This window comes from Podarcis vaucheri, assembly GCF_965113315.1.
Source record: "Podarcis vaucheri genome assembly, chromosome: 16".
NCBI lineage: Eukaryota > Metazoa > Chordata > Lepidosauria > Squamata > Lacertidae > Podarcis > Podarcis vaucheri.
In genome coordinates, this window is record NC_138754.1 from 16,842,253 (window position 1) to 16,856,412 (window position 14,160).

Below are 14,160 nucleotides of genomic sequence, written 5' to 3' on the forward strand. Positions count from 1 at the left end.
CCTTCCAGCCCCTCATTGTGCAATCACAGCCACCACAAAACCAGCATCCTCTTAACGAGGATGAAAAGGGATTTTTAAGAAAGGAGAAATACAAGACTGGAGCAAACTTGGTTTATTAAAAAAAATAAGATATATATAACACAAAAACAAATGCCACACAAATAGAACACTAGCTGGAGACTTTTGAGCAAGAAATGTCAAAAAGAAGCGTGGGTCACTGCTACCTTGACAACCCACCTACCTTGATCCTGGGGGGTCAATCCTGCCCCTCCTGAGTCGTGATGCTTTTCAGAACTAGCTTCCTTCAACATCCCTCATAAACCAGGCTATTCTCCTTTAAAGTAACATTTCTAAAGGGAATCCCTCCATCTTTCCCTCCTTTTAAATGCAGTAGAAAACTATTATCTCCCAAGGGTTAGGGGAAGAGCCATAAACCGAGCGGCAGAACACCTGCCCTGCAATGCAGAAGGCCCCAGGTTCCATCCCTGAAGGCATCTCCAGGTGGGGCTGCGAGAGACTCCTGCCTGAACCCTTGGGACAGCTGCTGCCGATCAGTGTAGACAAAACTGAGTCAAAGGAACACTCGTCTGGCTCAATATAAGGCAGCTCCTTCTGTTCTTCTTTAAATCAATCCAATGAGGACTAGAATCTTGCATTTCGTTTTAGGAGGAAAGTTCTAGTTCACCCGGCAGAGAAAAAGGTCCCAGGTTCAATCCCTCACCTCTCCAGACAGAGCTGGCAGTGTCCCCTGTCTGAAACTCTGGAGACCCGTCTCTGCCAACCAGTGTGGACAATACTGAACTGGATGGACCAATGACCTGACTCAGTATAAGGCAGCTTCCTGTGCATAATCCTATTTTGTCAGCTACTCAACTGGGAAGGAAGCACCACCCAGTGGTCAAGCACATGCACTGCAGGCAGAAGGTCTCTGGTTCAGTCCTTGGTATTGCCACTTAAGATATGGGTTTACTCGCAGGCAATGAGTAAAGCAGCTCCCTCTCTGCCAGGAGAGCCAGTCAGTGGTCAGAGGTGGCTAGTTGGACCAAGAGGACCAGCCCAATTCCTAGGCTCCATCACTTTCCTCCCCCCATCTCCACACCAGAAGTATCTTATTGCATTGACCTCAACACTTCTAAGTCAGACATAGATGACCGAACAATAAGTCTAGTGGTTGAGCCTTGGCTTGAGTTAACCCTTGCCGAACTCAGCTACATCCAACACAGTTTTCTTCAGCTACAGGACCCATCTCAAGATGATTGTCAACTGCCCCATTCACATCAGTTGGGTCACTGCTTGGGTCTGAGTTGACTGGCTCGGCTTTACCCAGCACAGATGTCAACTGGACCCAGAAGAAGGCCTGCCGGTTGTGATCTGAAGGCCACTCCAGGTAAGTCTTTGTGCTCAGCATCTTCCGTAACCTGCAGAATTTGTTGGGCAACGCCTGCAGGTCAATGGCTTCCTTCACCACCAGCACGACGTCCTCGAAGCTCAGGCCCACGGCCCGCTGGTGGGCAAAGTAGAGCTCATAATTGCACCAGTCGCTGTCAACAAAGCTACGCGAGAGGACAAAGATGACCTTGCGGCTGTTCTCAATGTTGTCGATGATGTTGTCAATGATCCATCGCCCCGGCGTGAAGTCGCGCTCGTGGATGCAGATGCGGTACGGCGGGCGGGAAGCCTCCAGCCTCTGCAGAAGCTCTCGCCTCACCCATTCGGCGTCGGAACAGCTGTAGGAAATGAAGGCATGGTAGGCAAACTGCCGTGACAGTTGGGAGCGGCCGGCTCGGTACTTGGAGCGGATGATCTGGAACGTGGCCTTGAGATACCACGGAACATCAAACCTCCAGCACAGAACCATGCAGGCGATCAGCACCGCAGCTGTGATGGAGACTGCAATGGCCACCACCACTGTGACGTCACACTCTGTCACCCTCGGGACGTAAGCCGCCACCGCAGTGTCCAACAAGAATTCAGGGTGGTAACAGGTCCATCCAGCCGGCCAGTCCTGCAGCCTGAGTTTCCCATTCCTCAGTGTCTCTTGAACAAAGCCATAGAGATCACAGATGCAGTGATAAGGGTTGTTGCCCGCCTTCAGTTGGGCAAGACGGGGCATGTTGACAAAGGAACCTTTGTTGATGACGCCAAAAGAGTTGCCATCCAACTCCAGAACCCTCAGGTTTGGGCATCTCCACTCTGTAGGGATGAATTTGATCTTGTTCCCACTCAGCAGTAGCTCCTGGAGGTCAACAGCGACCTCGAAGTAGCCCATATCTAGCCGTTCCAGCTGGGAATACGATAAGTCCAGAAAGCGCAAAGTAGTGGGGAGACACTGGAAGATTTCCGTGGTAACTGCGTTGTAAGGCAGGGCCAGCCAAACCAGACTGGGAGTCCACGTACAGGGGGACCGACCTGAGCCCCCAATGTGATTGTGGGTCAGGTCTAGTTTGGCGAGTCGGGACCAACTGAAGGTCAACTTGGCAAGAGTGCTCAGGTGGACTAGTAAGTTGTAGCTGAGATCAAGCTGTTCCAGCTTGGGCAGAGTGCCCTGGTACTGGCAGGCCTCGTTGTAGACGTAGCCATCTTGCAAGCGGTTGTTGGAGACGTTCAAAGCCACCACGTTCCTCATCTCCTTCCAGGCGTCACAAGGCACCATGTTGAAGTTGACGTTGATGATGGAGAGGTACGTCACGCCCGCAAACCACGTGAAGGTCCAGTCGAAACGCAGGACGTCTGGGTTGCTGATGTCCGCCAGAACCAACCGCCGCAGGGTGAGGTTGGCCATGCCAGCTTCCGGCGCCTTCCACTTGGGCGACCGCGCAAAATCGATAGCTATGAAGGACAGGTCTTGCACACGAGACCTCTGGACGTTCAGCAGGATCAGACGCAGCAAGTTCTCGTTGAATTTCCCCCGGCGGAAGACCAGCTCTGTGGCCTCCACCCCAGCCAAGTCGTGGAAGAGGTCCGTAGAGCCTGTGTAGTACGTGAACTCAAAGAGGTTGCGGAAATGGAGGTATCGCAGAGGCCTTCCCCTCAAGTCCCGCAGCAGCAGCGGCAAGACCTCTGTGTGTCCGTCCAGCGACATGTCGCACCACAAGTCGGTGGTGTTGAGTTTGGAAAAGGCCCCCTCTTGATACTCCTGCAAACTGGCTGCCGTTTTCAGCGCAAACTTTTTCAACGGGGTGTCTTTCAGAGGAAGGAAGTCCTGGCTTCCCACCATGTGGACAGCAGGGCCCCCCATGGAGAGGGTTTCAAGGTTTTTCAAAGTGCCGAACACGCCGTCCAGCTTCGAGCGGGGATAAAAGTTGTTTGACATTTCCAGCACCTTCAGATTCCTCAGCGGTTTCAGCGCCTGAGACGGGATCTCCCTCAGCGAGTTGTTGAAGAGTTTGAGCTGCTCCAAGAGAACGTTGGAGGCGAAGGAATCGTCAGCGATAGACACAATGTTGTTGAAATCCAGATTCAGGCTTTTCAGCTGGGTCAAGGCAGAGAAATCCCTGCGGGTGACCTGCTGAATCTTATTGTAAGATAGGTCCAATGATTCCAGAGTGCCTGGGAGATCCCTAGGGACTCGGAGCAGGTTCTGACCTCGGCAAGTAGCTGCCTTGAGGGAGATCTGGCAAAGTGATGCCTCGGGAGGTTTCGCATGAGCCAGGATCGCCAAATGCAATGCCAGGACGGTGATGGGCGGCAGTTCCATGCCACTTCACATCTTTACTGTCAACCTGAGTGGAGAAGGAAAACAAAAACCAAGACAGTAAATCAAAACTCTTTTCTATATTGCTAACACACTCTTTAATTCCCCCCACACTGAATTAAATTTAATTCCTGGAAGTAACAAAGCAGCTGTCTCCCTTAACGCAGCCTTCCTGAAACTAGTGCCTCACAGATATTGTTATGCTACAGCTCCCATCATCCCTGACCACTGTCCATACTGGTTAGGGCTAATGACAGGTGGGAATCCAAAACTTCTGAAGGACGGCAGGTACAGGGTGTAGCAGGAACCCACCCCCCCAATCATTCAGTTTGTACAAACTTCACTCACACTCACACTCACACACTACGCTTCTGTTATAAATTCATAGAAAATCAACCATACATCGTATCTGCACTGTTCCACTTTTATTTTACTCCATGAAGGAAGGACTACAAAATGGGGAAGGTTTGATACAGGCCACCATAATCCCTTGAGCATAGCAGCACATCCACAGGAGCCCTGCCCAGTTGCTATGCCAGCCCTGATGGTCTCAGACAGAAGACCATCAACAACACAACGGACTGCATACACGAGCGGATTCAACACGGACTATAACAAAAGAACAGTGATTGGATTCCCCCTCAGGGGGCAGGAAACTGCAACTACCTTTTGTCTTCTGAAAATGACTCATGGGGAGGGGGAAAGGAGGAACCAGCCAGGTGACAGGACACTCAGGTTACCACCACCACCCCTCCCTCAACCCCTCCTTTCTGTGATGTATGCATGATGTTTCTGGGGGTGGGCTTAATCTACAGGGTGGGAATTTCAAAAGTTTTTATAAGGCCTTGCACACCATTTTTCTCTGTCTTTTCCTCTCTCCTGCAAGTGAGGGGAGCACCCTGTTGCAACAGTTCAATAAAGGCCAAGCCTACAGGCTGCTGATTTGCTCCAATTTACTCTGGTTGGTGTCTTTACTTTTTGTCCAAGGGAGCCCTCGGATTTTTCCAGTAACAGTTGAAGGCTGCCTTCACCCACTGGAGTGGATGATACTCATACATTAGTGCTGGGTAAAGTCAAATTGATCCCAGCCCATTAAATGTTTTGGTCTAGCAGTAGCCGTCCAGCTATCCTTTGCTTCCAGATTTAAAACAGAACAGTCTCATGCTTTACTGAGTTTCAAACTGTGTCTTGGGAAAGCCAGAGAGCTCATTGGAAGCTGATCAGAAGTTCCTTGATGTGCAAATCAGACAAGGCCCTTCCTATAAACTACCACCCTTCCATTTCGTGGAGAGCAGCTGGGGAGTCTAGTGATAAGATCACCCATTAAATTAGTTGGTTTTTGTTCCCTCAAAAGAGAGGGGATTAAAAAAACCAGGCAAATTTCCTTACTTTCCCCCCTTTCATTGGAATATCACCAATTTTGCTGTGAAAGAAGAGGGGGGACTCGTAAGTTTACCAGCAATGCCGTACACACAAAATGAACTAAAACTAACTCCTTAGACATACAGAATAGAAGCCAAATTCCAGAAGCTTGGCATAACTTTGTTATACACTTTCATTCGATTGCCTTTCTTGGAACGTCTAAAACGACAACTATCAGCCTCCATTTTTTGTTGTTTTCTTAACAACTACTAAACTCTGTATTCCTTGCGTGGGTATGTTTTGTTACATGAAATTAAACATCAATTTTGTTTTTGTTTTTTTTTAAACTGAGTTCTTAAGGGCACTGCTTTCATCTTGTTTATTCTGTGAACTGACTCAGCCTCCAGCTAGAGACAAGAATGGACCTTTGGTCTGCTCCAGCTAAGCAGTGTCAAATGGGACGGCACATGGTGGATAAAAGCAAATGCACCCTCGAGTGAGGGCTCCAAGCTGTGGTGCTAGCATGCAGCTTGCCAGGATGCTCAACTGCAAAGACAGAGGCACACAGACCAGCATATCTAACACCATTTCATGCATCGGTCTTGCTTTTTTAAACCCTTTTTTAAAAGGCAGCATATACATTTGCTTATTTATAATGATTTTATCAAAAACCCACTTTATTTTATTCCCTAAGCCCACAAAACATTTTAAAGAAGAATTGCAAAGTCTGCACCAAGAAGGTTGGGGGGAAGTGGTGTGTTTGTGGCACCGCAGTCACTGGCCAATCACCCCCTCACCAAAGCTCCAACAGTTTGTGCTTGCAACCATTTCCTGTGAAGGATGACTGGTTGTTAACTACTCTGGGAATTTTAGCTCTGGCTGGAGAATCGGTGGTGGTGATGGGGAATTCCTAACTACTCTCATCACCCTTAAGAAGCTACAGCTCCCAGGATCTTTTGGAGGAAGCAATGAGAGTTTAAAATGCTTTAAATATATGGTGTAAGTGAGGCTTTATTGAAAGCCAAGGCCATTTTTAAAAAGTCCTTCGCCTCAGGACAGATATGCCCTCCCTCTTCTCTTTCTTGCTTTATTTTTGAGTCCTGTCACTCATTTTCTCTTTTGGAATACTTAAGGATCCTCTTTTCACTCAAGATGTGCATTTACTGTACAAGTTGACGCCTTGCTTGTATTGTAACTTGGCTGTCTGAATCAGCATCCAGACACACCGTCACTTTATTCCTTTTGCATGTGAACTTCTCGTGAGCATAAGAGTGAACACACATTCATTACAAAACACACTAACTCCAGGAAAAGGTCCTCTTTTACCTCCTGGATTTCTGCCCATTACACAGCCAGTAAAAGCAAGCACACCCAGGAGTCACTGCTGGTAAAAAGCAGTCATGGGTTAATAATATATCAGCCATTAGCCCATGACTAGTTTGTGTAATATGTGTGTAATGGGCAGAAATCCAGGGGAGCTCACTGCCTCAGAACCCCCTGCTGTTATTTATCAGATATACAGGGGCTGGTTTTAGATTAACTGGCTGGTGAGGGAAGGTGCTCTGCATGTGCTCAGAGGCACCATTATATCACACACAACTGAGCTTCGTAGGAGTTACTGAAACAGGGCCGTGTTCTCGTTCCAAATCTCTTTGGCATATTTTTATTCCTGTTGCTCTCCCGTGTCTTCAGCGTGACAGAAGACAGTACAGTGGTACCTCGGGTTACAAACGCTTCGGGTTACATACACTTCAGGTTACAGACTCCGCTAACCCAGAAATAGTGCTTCAGGTTAAGAACTTTGCTTCAGGATGAGAACAGAAATCGTGCTCCGACGGTGCAGCAGCAGCAGGAGGCCCCATTAGCTAAAGTGGTGCTTCAGGTTAAGAACAGTTTCAGGTTAAGAACGGACCTCCGGAACGAATTAAGTACGTAACCAGAGGTACTACTGTATATAACTTATTTTTTTTAATAAACCAAGTTTAAGAAACCAAGTTTAAGTTTAATAAACCAAGGATAAGAACAGAAATTGCGCGAATTAAGTACATAGTTCCATTCAAGGAGCGACGGGGGGGGGGGCTGTTGAACCCGGCACATCTCCACCCCAAAAGATGTTGTTTGCAGATGACGCAGCCTTGACAGTGCACTCTGAGAAAGTCCTAGAGTCTCATCAACTGTTTTGCCCAATCCTGCATGGAGTTCAGCCTCACTATCTGCCTGACGAAGGCCAACATCCCCGGTCAGGACATCGCCGGCACTCCACACATCAGCCCTGGTGACCACACACTTGAGGTGGTAGACAATTTTGTCTACCTGGGCTCCTTTGTAACCAGCAACCTTTCCAATAATGCTGTGCTGGACAAGTATATTGGGAAAGGCAGCTATGGCAATGGCTCCCCTCTCCAAAAGGGAATGGGAGAAGGGGATGCTAATAATGGCCAATGCCAAGCTTACACACAGAGCATGCTGCTTTATGGAAGTGAGTTGTGGGCACCTGCCAGGAGCGACAGACACCTCAATGCCTTCCATATGCTCTGCATCGGGAAGATTTTGGGCAGGACATTCTCAAACAAAGATGTCCTCTCCCAAGCACACATTCCCAGCATGTTTGCACTTCTGTCTCAGAGATGTCTATGCCGATCTCGGTCATGCACACAGAATGGAAGATGGATCTCCAAGGAGGCGCTTTACAAGGAGTGGGCTTCAGGTGCCTGACTCGTTGGCAGACCAGCTCTGCACTACAAAAGATGTCTGCAACTGCGACTGAAGGCTGGCAACATCAACCCAGCTGTGTAGGAATCCCTTGCAGACGGCAGCACCTGGAGAAGGACATTTAGGTCGTGTAGCCACAGCAGTGACCAGAGGAGGAACAACCGCTGGGAGGAGAGCAGAGAGAAGAAGAAAACGCCATGGTGCATTTGCAGCAGCACAACCGGACGTCTTTATTTGCCCATTTGCAATAAAACATGTCTCATATCAGTCTCTGCAGTCACAAGAAGAGCTGTAACTCTCCAACAATTTGACTCCCCCCCTAAGCCATTATCTCCAGAGACAGAAGGGTGCCGGCAACAAATGAAATATCTCAACACATAAAATTCTCCCCGTGAAAAGAAATGTCACTCTCCAGCATAGTTGTCAACGTTTCCCTTTTTTTAAGGGAAATTCCCTTATTCCGAATAGGATTCCTTGCAAGAAAAGGGGGAAGTTGACAGCTATGCTCTCCAGAGTGGCACAGAGAGAGAAGTCCTGCCAGGCATCTTGCAATGCAAGCCAACCTAGACGGCATTTCAGCGGGTAAACTCTACAGCCTTGCAGTGTAGGCCAATAATCACAATTGCAGGTGGGAAAGGGCTAGGCAGGGGGAGAGAGGGGCTGGCTATCTGGAGAAGTGATTAGGAACACTCTGCCTTGCACAGAGTCAGGCCACTAGTCCACCTTGTCAACTCGGACTGGCAGCAGCCTTGCAGGGCTTAAGGCAGAAGTCTCGCCTAGCCCTGCCGGGAGAATTATTGAACCCGAGGCCCTCTGCTTGCAAGACCGGTGCTCTCCCCCTGAGCTGCAGCCCTTCACAGGATCGCTTAGCCCGAGACTTAGTCGCTCCCCCCTCTCTGGAAGATGACATAATAACAGGCAGGCATGGACAGTCACGCCTGGAAAACCACAAATCCCAGCGCAAGGCAGCCTTCTAAAACCACGGATTAGCAATACATTCAAAGCTTCCCTTTGAGTCAAGCGTTTGCGGGACGGACAAACACACAAACCCACCGCCACGCGGAAGAAGTGAGCAGATTCCTTTACCTCGGCTGCCGCGTACGCAGATGCAAAGCACAAAACAGGCGGCAGCCTCCTAGTCCTCTGTGATCATCCCGCGCAGCCACATCGCGCGCTACAGCTGCCCAGCGAGCACACGCCTTCCTTTAAACCCAGCAAAAAGGAGGGGCGTGGCTTCTTAAAGGGACAGCTCCCCATTGGCATGTTATTCCGCCAGCCAGCGGTGGGCGGGGCTTTATCTGTTACCTCCCCCCGCCCCCCCAACCCGGCTCCTGCGAGGCTTTTTTTTGGGGGGGGGTGCAGGGTGCTGATCTCTTCTTCAAAGAGTGACATATATATCAGCCAGGCAGGGGTGCCAGCTTGATTAAAGGTTTTTTTTTGGGGGGGGTTGCAGGTAAGCCCCGCCCCTCATAATTGATTACATGACGCGGTGCACAAACATTATTTGAATGGGAATCCACCTCAGCTTGGGGGGAGCCCTTCTATGTATACAGTTCCGCCCCCCCTACCGTCACTGCTACCTTTAAAGCACCCCCCCCCGAAAAAAAGAATTTTGGGAACTGTAGTTTAAGTCTTCTGGGAATTGTAGCTCTGTGAGAGGTTGGTATCAGTTTGCAGGATTCTTGCTGGAGGGAGGAATGTGTTTAAATGTGGGTCATGCAAATCGCTATTCTGATTTATGCTTTTTATAGGGTCGGGGGTCACTGGGGATGAGCTTATGGAACCAGACTCCAAACCTTGATTTTTTTCAAATGGGGCGTTGGGCCTTTTTCCATCTGTTGCAAAACTTTGGTGAAGTCTGCCAAGGCTTAATCTAAGAGAGTTCTGCCAAGTAATAACAAAAAAACGAGGTGGTCTCTGTGGGCGTTATATTGCACCCAGAAGCAACCACAAGCCAGCTCCTTTCCACTAGCTGCCATCTTCTGCCTTGCTGCCTCCTGTTGCTGCACCTTTAGCAACATCTTTAGTCTGTGGGTATTAGAAGACGGTTGTGTGTTTTTATTTGCATACCATAAAAAAGCTTCATTTCTGCCGATCAAGCTGCTGTTTCAAGGCAGGCCAGGCCGGTTTGGAGGGTTTGTTTGCTGTTTTCCTAGCCAGCTGGCACCCTCAGCTCCCGCATCTAGGAATGCAGAGAGGAGTGGCTGTTTCAGGTCTGGTGTGTCTCTTTTTAGATCTGAAGCCCTTAAGTTATACTCAAGGCAAAGGCTTGAAAGATTAAAAAAACCCGCAAACACTGTTTAAGAATTAGGTTTCTCTTAGAAACAGGAGTCTCTTAGAACTTTCTCTGACAATAAATAGATCGTTTTTTGGTATTTGAGACCATGCAAATATTTAAAACGGCGTTTGCGTGTGCAGCAGTTGCAACAATAGCACATTTCAGGCCTGGGGTCATTAGGAAAGGAATGGAAAATACAACTGCCAAATTGTTTAAACAAACAGCCTAAGTCGTGCAAGAGATCAGCTGCAAACCACCTAAGGGTGCTGTTATACACAATCAATGATGCAGTTGCATTTGGAATAATGTGGGCAGTTCTGGTTGCCTCACCTCAAAAAGGATATTGTAGAAATGGAAAGCGTTCAGAAAATGGGATTAAACGATGAAGGGGATGAAGCGGTGCCTCTCTTATGAAGAAAGGGCGCAGCGCAGAAAAGGTGAGGGGGCAGGGCGGAAGTGGGCAAAATAATGCACAGGATCAAAACATGGTGTTATGTACTAAGCTTAGATCCTAGAACAATAGGCAAGTAGGATCCTAGAATGCAACAACTGAGTGGCCTGCAGGAAAAGACCAATCAGGCTCCAGGAGGGAAGCAGAATCAGCCAATCAGACAGGACTCATTGTGTACATAATGTACAGTTATACCTCATGTTACGTCCGCTTCATGTTACGTTCTTTCAGATTACGTCCCACGGCGACCCAGAAGTATCAGAAAGGGTTACTTCCGGGTTTCGCCACATGCGCAGATGCGTAAAAAGACGTCACACGCATGCGCAGAAGCGGCGAATCGCAACCCACACATGCGCAGACACGCCGCTGCGGGTTGCTTTCTTTTCATGTTGCGGACGGGCCTCCGGAACGGATCCCATTCACAATCAGAGGTACCACTGTATATAAAAGCCTGAGGTTTGGGGGGCAATTCAATCACTGTTTTACAAGCTGCAATAAAGAGCATGAAATCACTACAGGACTCCGAGTATATTTCACATGGAGAGCAGGAAGAAGGTTCGCCGAAGAGCGTATGTTATATGCCAACGTTCACTCACGCCATAATCTACAGTGATAAACCATAGGAAAAGTTCAGAGAAAAGTGTTGGAACTCACTTCCTCAGGAGGCAGTAATGGCCACCAACCTAGAGAGCTTTAAACATGGAATGGACACATTCATGGAGGAGAAGGCAGCTATCAGTGGCTAATAGCCACCATGGCTGCCCTCTGCCTCTACCGTCGGAGGCAGCAATGCTTCTGAACACCAGTTGCTGGAAACCACAGGAAGGAAGAGGGTTCTTGTGCTCAACCCCTGATCATGGGTTTCCCATTGGGGTATCTGGTTGGCCACTGTGAGAACAGGATGCTGGACTCGATGGGCCACTGGCCTCATCCAGCAGGGCAATTGTTATGTTCTGATGGTGCCCTCCAGATGTTTTGAACTATAACTCCCATTGGCTCCAGCTAGTCCCTTGAGGGAACCAGGCTGGCAGAGGCTGACTTAAAACACCACAGGAGATGGATGGGGAGATATAAAACATCATGATGCTGAGGAATATTTTCCAACACAGACACCACTCATCTTCCATCCTCATTCCCAGGAGCCAAACCCTGGGCTTCAAAGCTGGCTTGGCTCCAGCAGGAACAGCGTTTTATTTCCATCACCCCAAGGTACTCAAAGAGCCAAGGAATCTACCTTGAGTGTCAGAGCAAGGCCAAAATCCACATCTTTATTAGGCCCAGCCAAACTGTTGCATGAGAACAAGGAAGCTTTAGAATTCTTCTGCAAAGAGGCGGATGGAGACTTTTACCACATGTGGTGGACTTGTGATAAAGTTAAGAACTTTTGGGAGTTAATGTATAATGAACTCAAGAAAATATTTAAATATACCTTTCCCAAAACACCCGAAGCCTTTTTGTTGGGTTTGATGGGGAAGGAAATTAAGAAAGTGGACCAAAGACTCTTTATGTACGCCACAGCAGTGGCAAGAAACATGCTTGCCCAAACTGAAAATTGCAAGAAGTTCCTGCTATTGCAGAGTGGCAGACGAAAATGATGAGTTATGTGGAGTTAGCCAAACTGACGGAAGAATTTGGGATCAGGACAATCGGAGGTTTCAAGAAAATTGGAATAAATTTATGGTGTATATAAAGGATAACTGTAAAACTTTAAAAACACTGGCAGGATTGAAATAGCTCCTACAATGTATGGCAGATATAAGATTAAATCAATAGAATATGCAATATAAGAAAATAAGGGATACTTGATGAAGGGACGGAGGGAAGTCGCAAGCTTGTCAGAGCTAAAATTATCAATGTGATGTATTGTATTGTATTGTAAAAGTATGTATAAGGAAAATAATAAAAATAAAAATAGAATTCTCCAGAACTCTTCATCAGGCCAGATGATGAGGGGAGAGGTCTCTTGTGCTCACGTTCCCATTGCTTGCGGGTTTCCCATGGGGGCATCAGGTTGGATGAGAACAGGGGGCTGGATTATATGGGTCAAAGGCCTGATCCAGTGGCCTTTTCTTATGCTGTTGTGTGTGCTGTGCGACTGGTGAGGTGTGCTGACCGGCACCCAGTTTCTCCTGCCTAGGAAAAGACACCTGCAGGAGTTCTGGTATTTGTTCCCTGGGACCTGAGGTTGTGGGAACAGGTCCCAGGGGCTCCTGCCTGCCAGTCTTGAATTTAGTGGCTTTTGGCCAGCTGGCTGAGAATTAGAGATTTGGTCTGACTCCTAATCTGGTGGCCCTGCAGCCTCTGTGTGCCTTGATTGCTGCTGGAGTCGGGTGGGTGGGGGTCATAGCATCCCATAGGCACCCAACATATCCTTGGGAACAAACCCCTGGTATTGCACTCTTTGTTGTTCCTCACAAAGACTCTGTTTTGTTTCCTGACAAAGGTCATTTGTGCCAAACGGGGCAGCTTGGGTTGCCAAATTCTCAACCGGCTTCTGCAGCTGTGCTGCTAACAGCTGCACAATCTGCAGGCATGAGCTAGCGGCATTGCTGATCTCAGTCCAGGGTGGTACCCCAACCAATGATTTCTGCAGGCCAAAGTCCTGTGAAAGGCAGAGGAGCAGGCGAAGCTGTTGCTTTGTGGGTCAGCTGGCGACCCTCCTGGAAGGCACTCCTTTGCTATCATTGTGCAACCGAGGCCCAAACATCTGAATGCTTGTAAATGAAGGAGTGACACTCGCTTGTATTGTGTGTCAAAGGGGTGGTACTCGGCGCAAGGTCTGAGGCCAGTTTCTTGAGGAGTGGGTGACATTTAGGACAGCTCAGGACACTAGTCCACATGGAGGAAATCTCTTCACTCAAGGCTAGCCTCCACACCAAGAGGAAAGAGTTGGCCTTTCCCTTCAAATTAACTTCACCAAAACTATTCCCTCAAATCTCTGCCCCTCTCAATAAAATAAAATAAAATAAAATAAAATCCAAAGAAGAATTTAGCCCCCAGGGCAGGGAGGCGCTTTTCCAAAGCTTCTTTAGCAAGAGACACCTTCTGGCCTCAGGGTGCTTCCAATACCAGACATTTTTCTGGACCCTGAATTGCAGTCACTGATAAATGTACTGTGGGAGTGTACATTGATAAAGGTATTCAATGTGGAGCCAAGCTCCCTTGCAGGGCTGGCACAGGACATCTTTGCTACGTGAGGAGAGAACAAACTGGCACCCTCCCACCCTCATGCCGTGCTCAGAAGCCTCCTGGACTGGCAGATGGGTCTAACTTCAACACTGATGATGGGATAGCATCCCCCACCCCCAAGTGCTAAGGGGCTCAGGACAGGCTGCCGCTCTGCACCCCACCATCTTCCGCAGCAACTGCCACCTGAGGTAGCCATTTCACCCTACCTAAGGACAGGGCCGGCCTGGATAAAAGCAGAGAGCCCGTGTGGTGCAACAGCATTGGACTAGGACCTGGAAGACTAGGGTTCGAATCCCGCTCAGCCATGAAGCTCACTGGATGACGGGGGGGGGGGGAGTCACCGTCCCTCAACCTAAACTACCTCACAGGATTGTTGTGGGGCGGCAGGGGCGTGGAGGAGAACTATGTTACCTTGAGCTCCTTGGGGGAAACAGTGGTATACAAATGAAATAAGCAAGTAGTGCTGAGTTTAGT

General features: G+C 48.6%; 1 protein-coding gene across 3 annotated transcripts; it reads right to left on the reverse strand.

Annotated features, from left to right (window-relative positions):
- Positions 1-97: 97 nt before the first annotated feature.
- LOC309521591 (toll-like receptor 2) lies at positions 98-8,961 on the reverse strand. 3 transcript variants are annotated; one of them, XM_082204278.1, is made up of 2 exons: positions 8,855-8,961; positions 98-3,722 (listed from the first exon to the last, which is right to left on the reverse strand). In XM_082204278.1, exon 2 carries the CDS (start codon positions 3,695-3,697, stop codon positions 1,205-1,207), a length of 2,493 nt encoding a protein of 830 aa, XP_082060404.1. In that variant the 5' UTR covers positions 3,698-3,722; positions 8,855-8,961; the 3' UTR covers positions 98-1,204. The 3 variants fall into 3 exon arrangements, with proteins under 3 accessions (XP_082060404.1, XP_082060405.1, XP_082060406.1); XM_082204279.1 differs by having other exon boundaries at positions 8,822-8,941; XM_082204280.1 differs by lacking the exon at positions 8,855-8,961 and adding an exon at positions 7,773-7,874.
- Positions 8,962-14,160: the final 5,199 nt, after the last annotated feature.

Bases quoted from the DNA above. Each gene is read 5' to 3' on its own strand.
- LOC309521591 (XM_082204278.1), bottom strand. From the start codon at position 3,697: ATGGAACTGCCGCCCATCACCGTCCTGGCATTGCATTTGGCGATCCTG.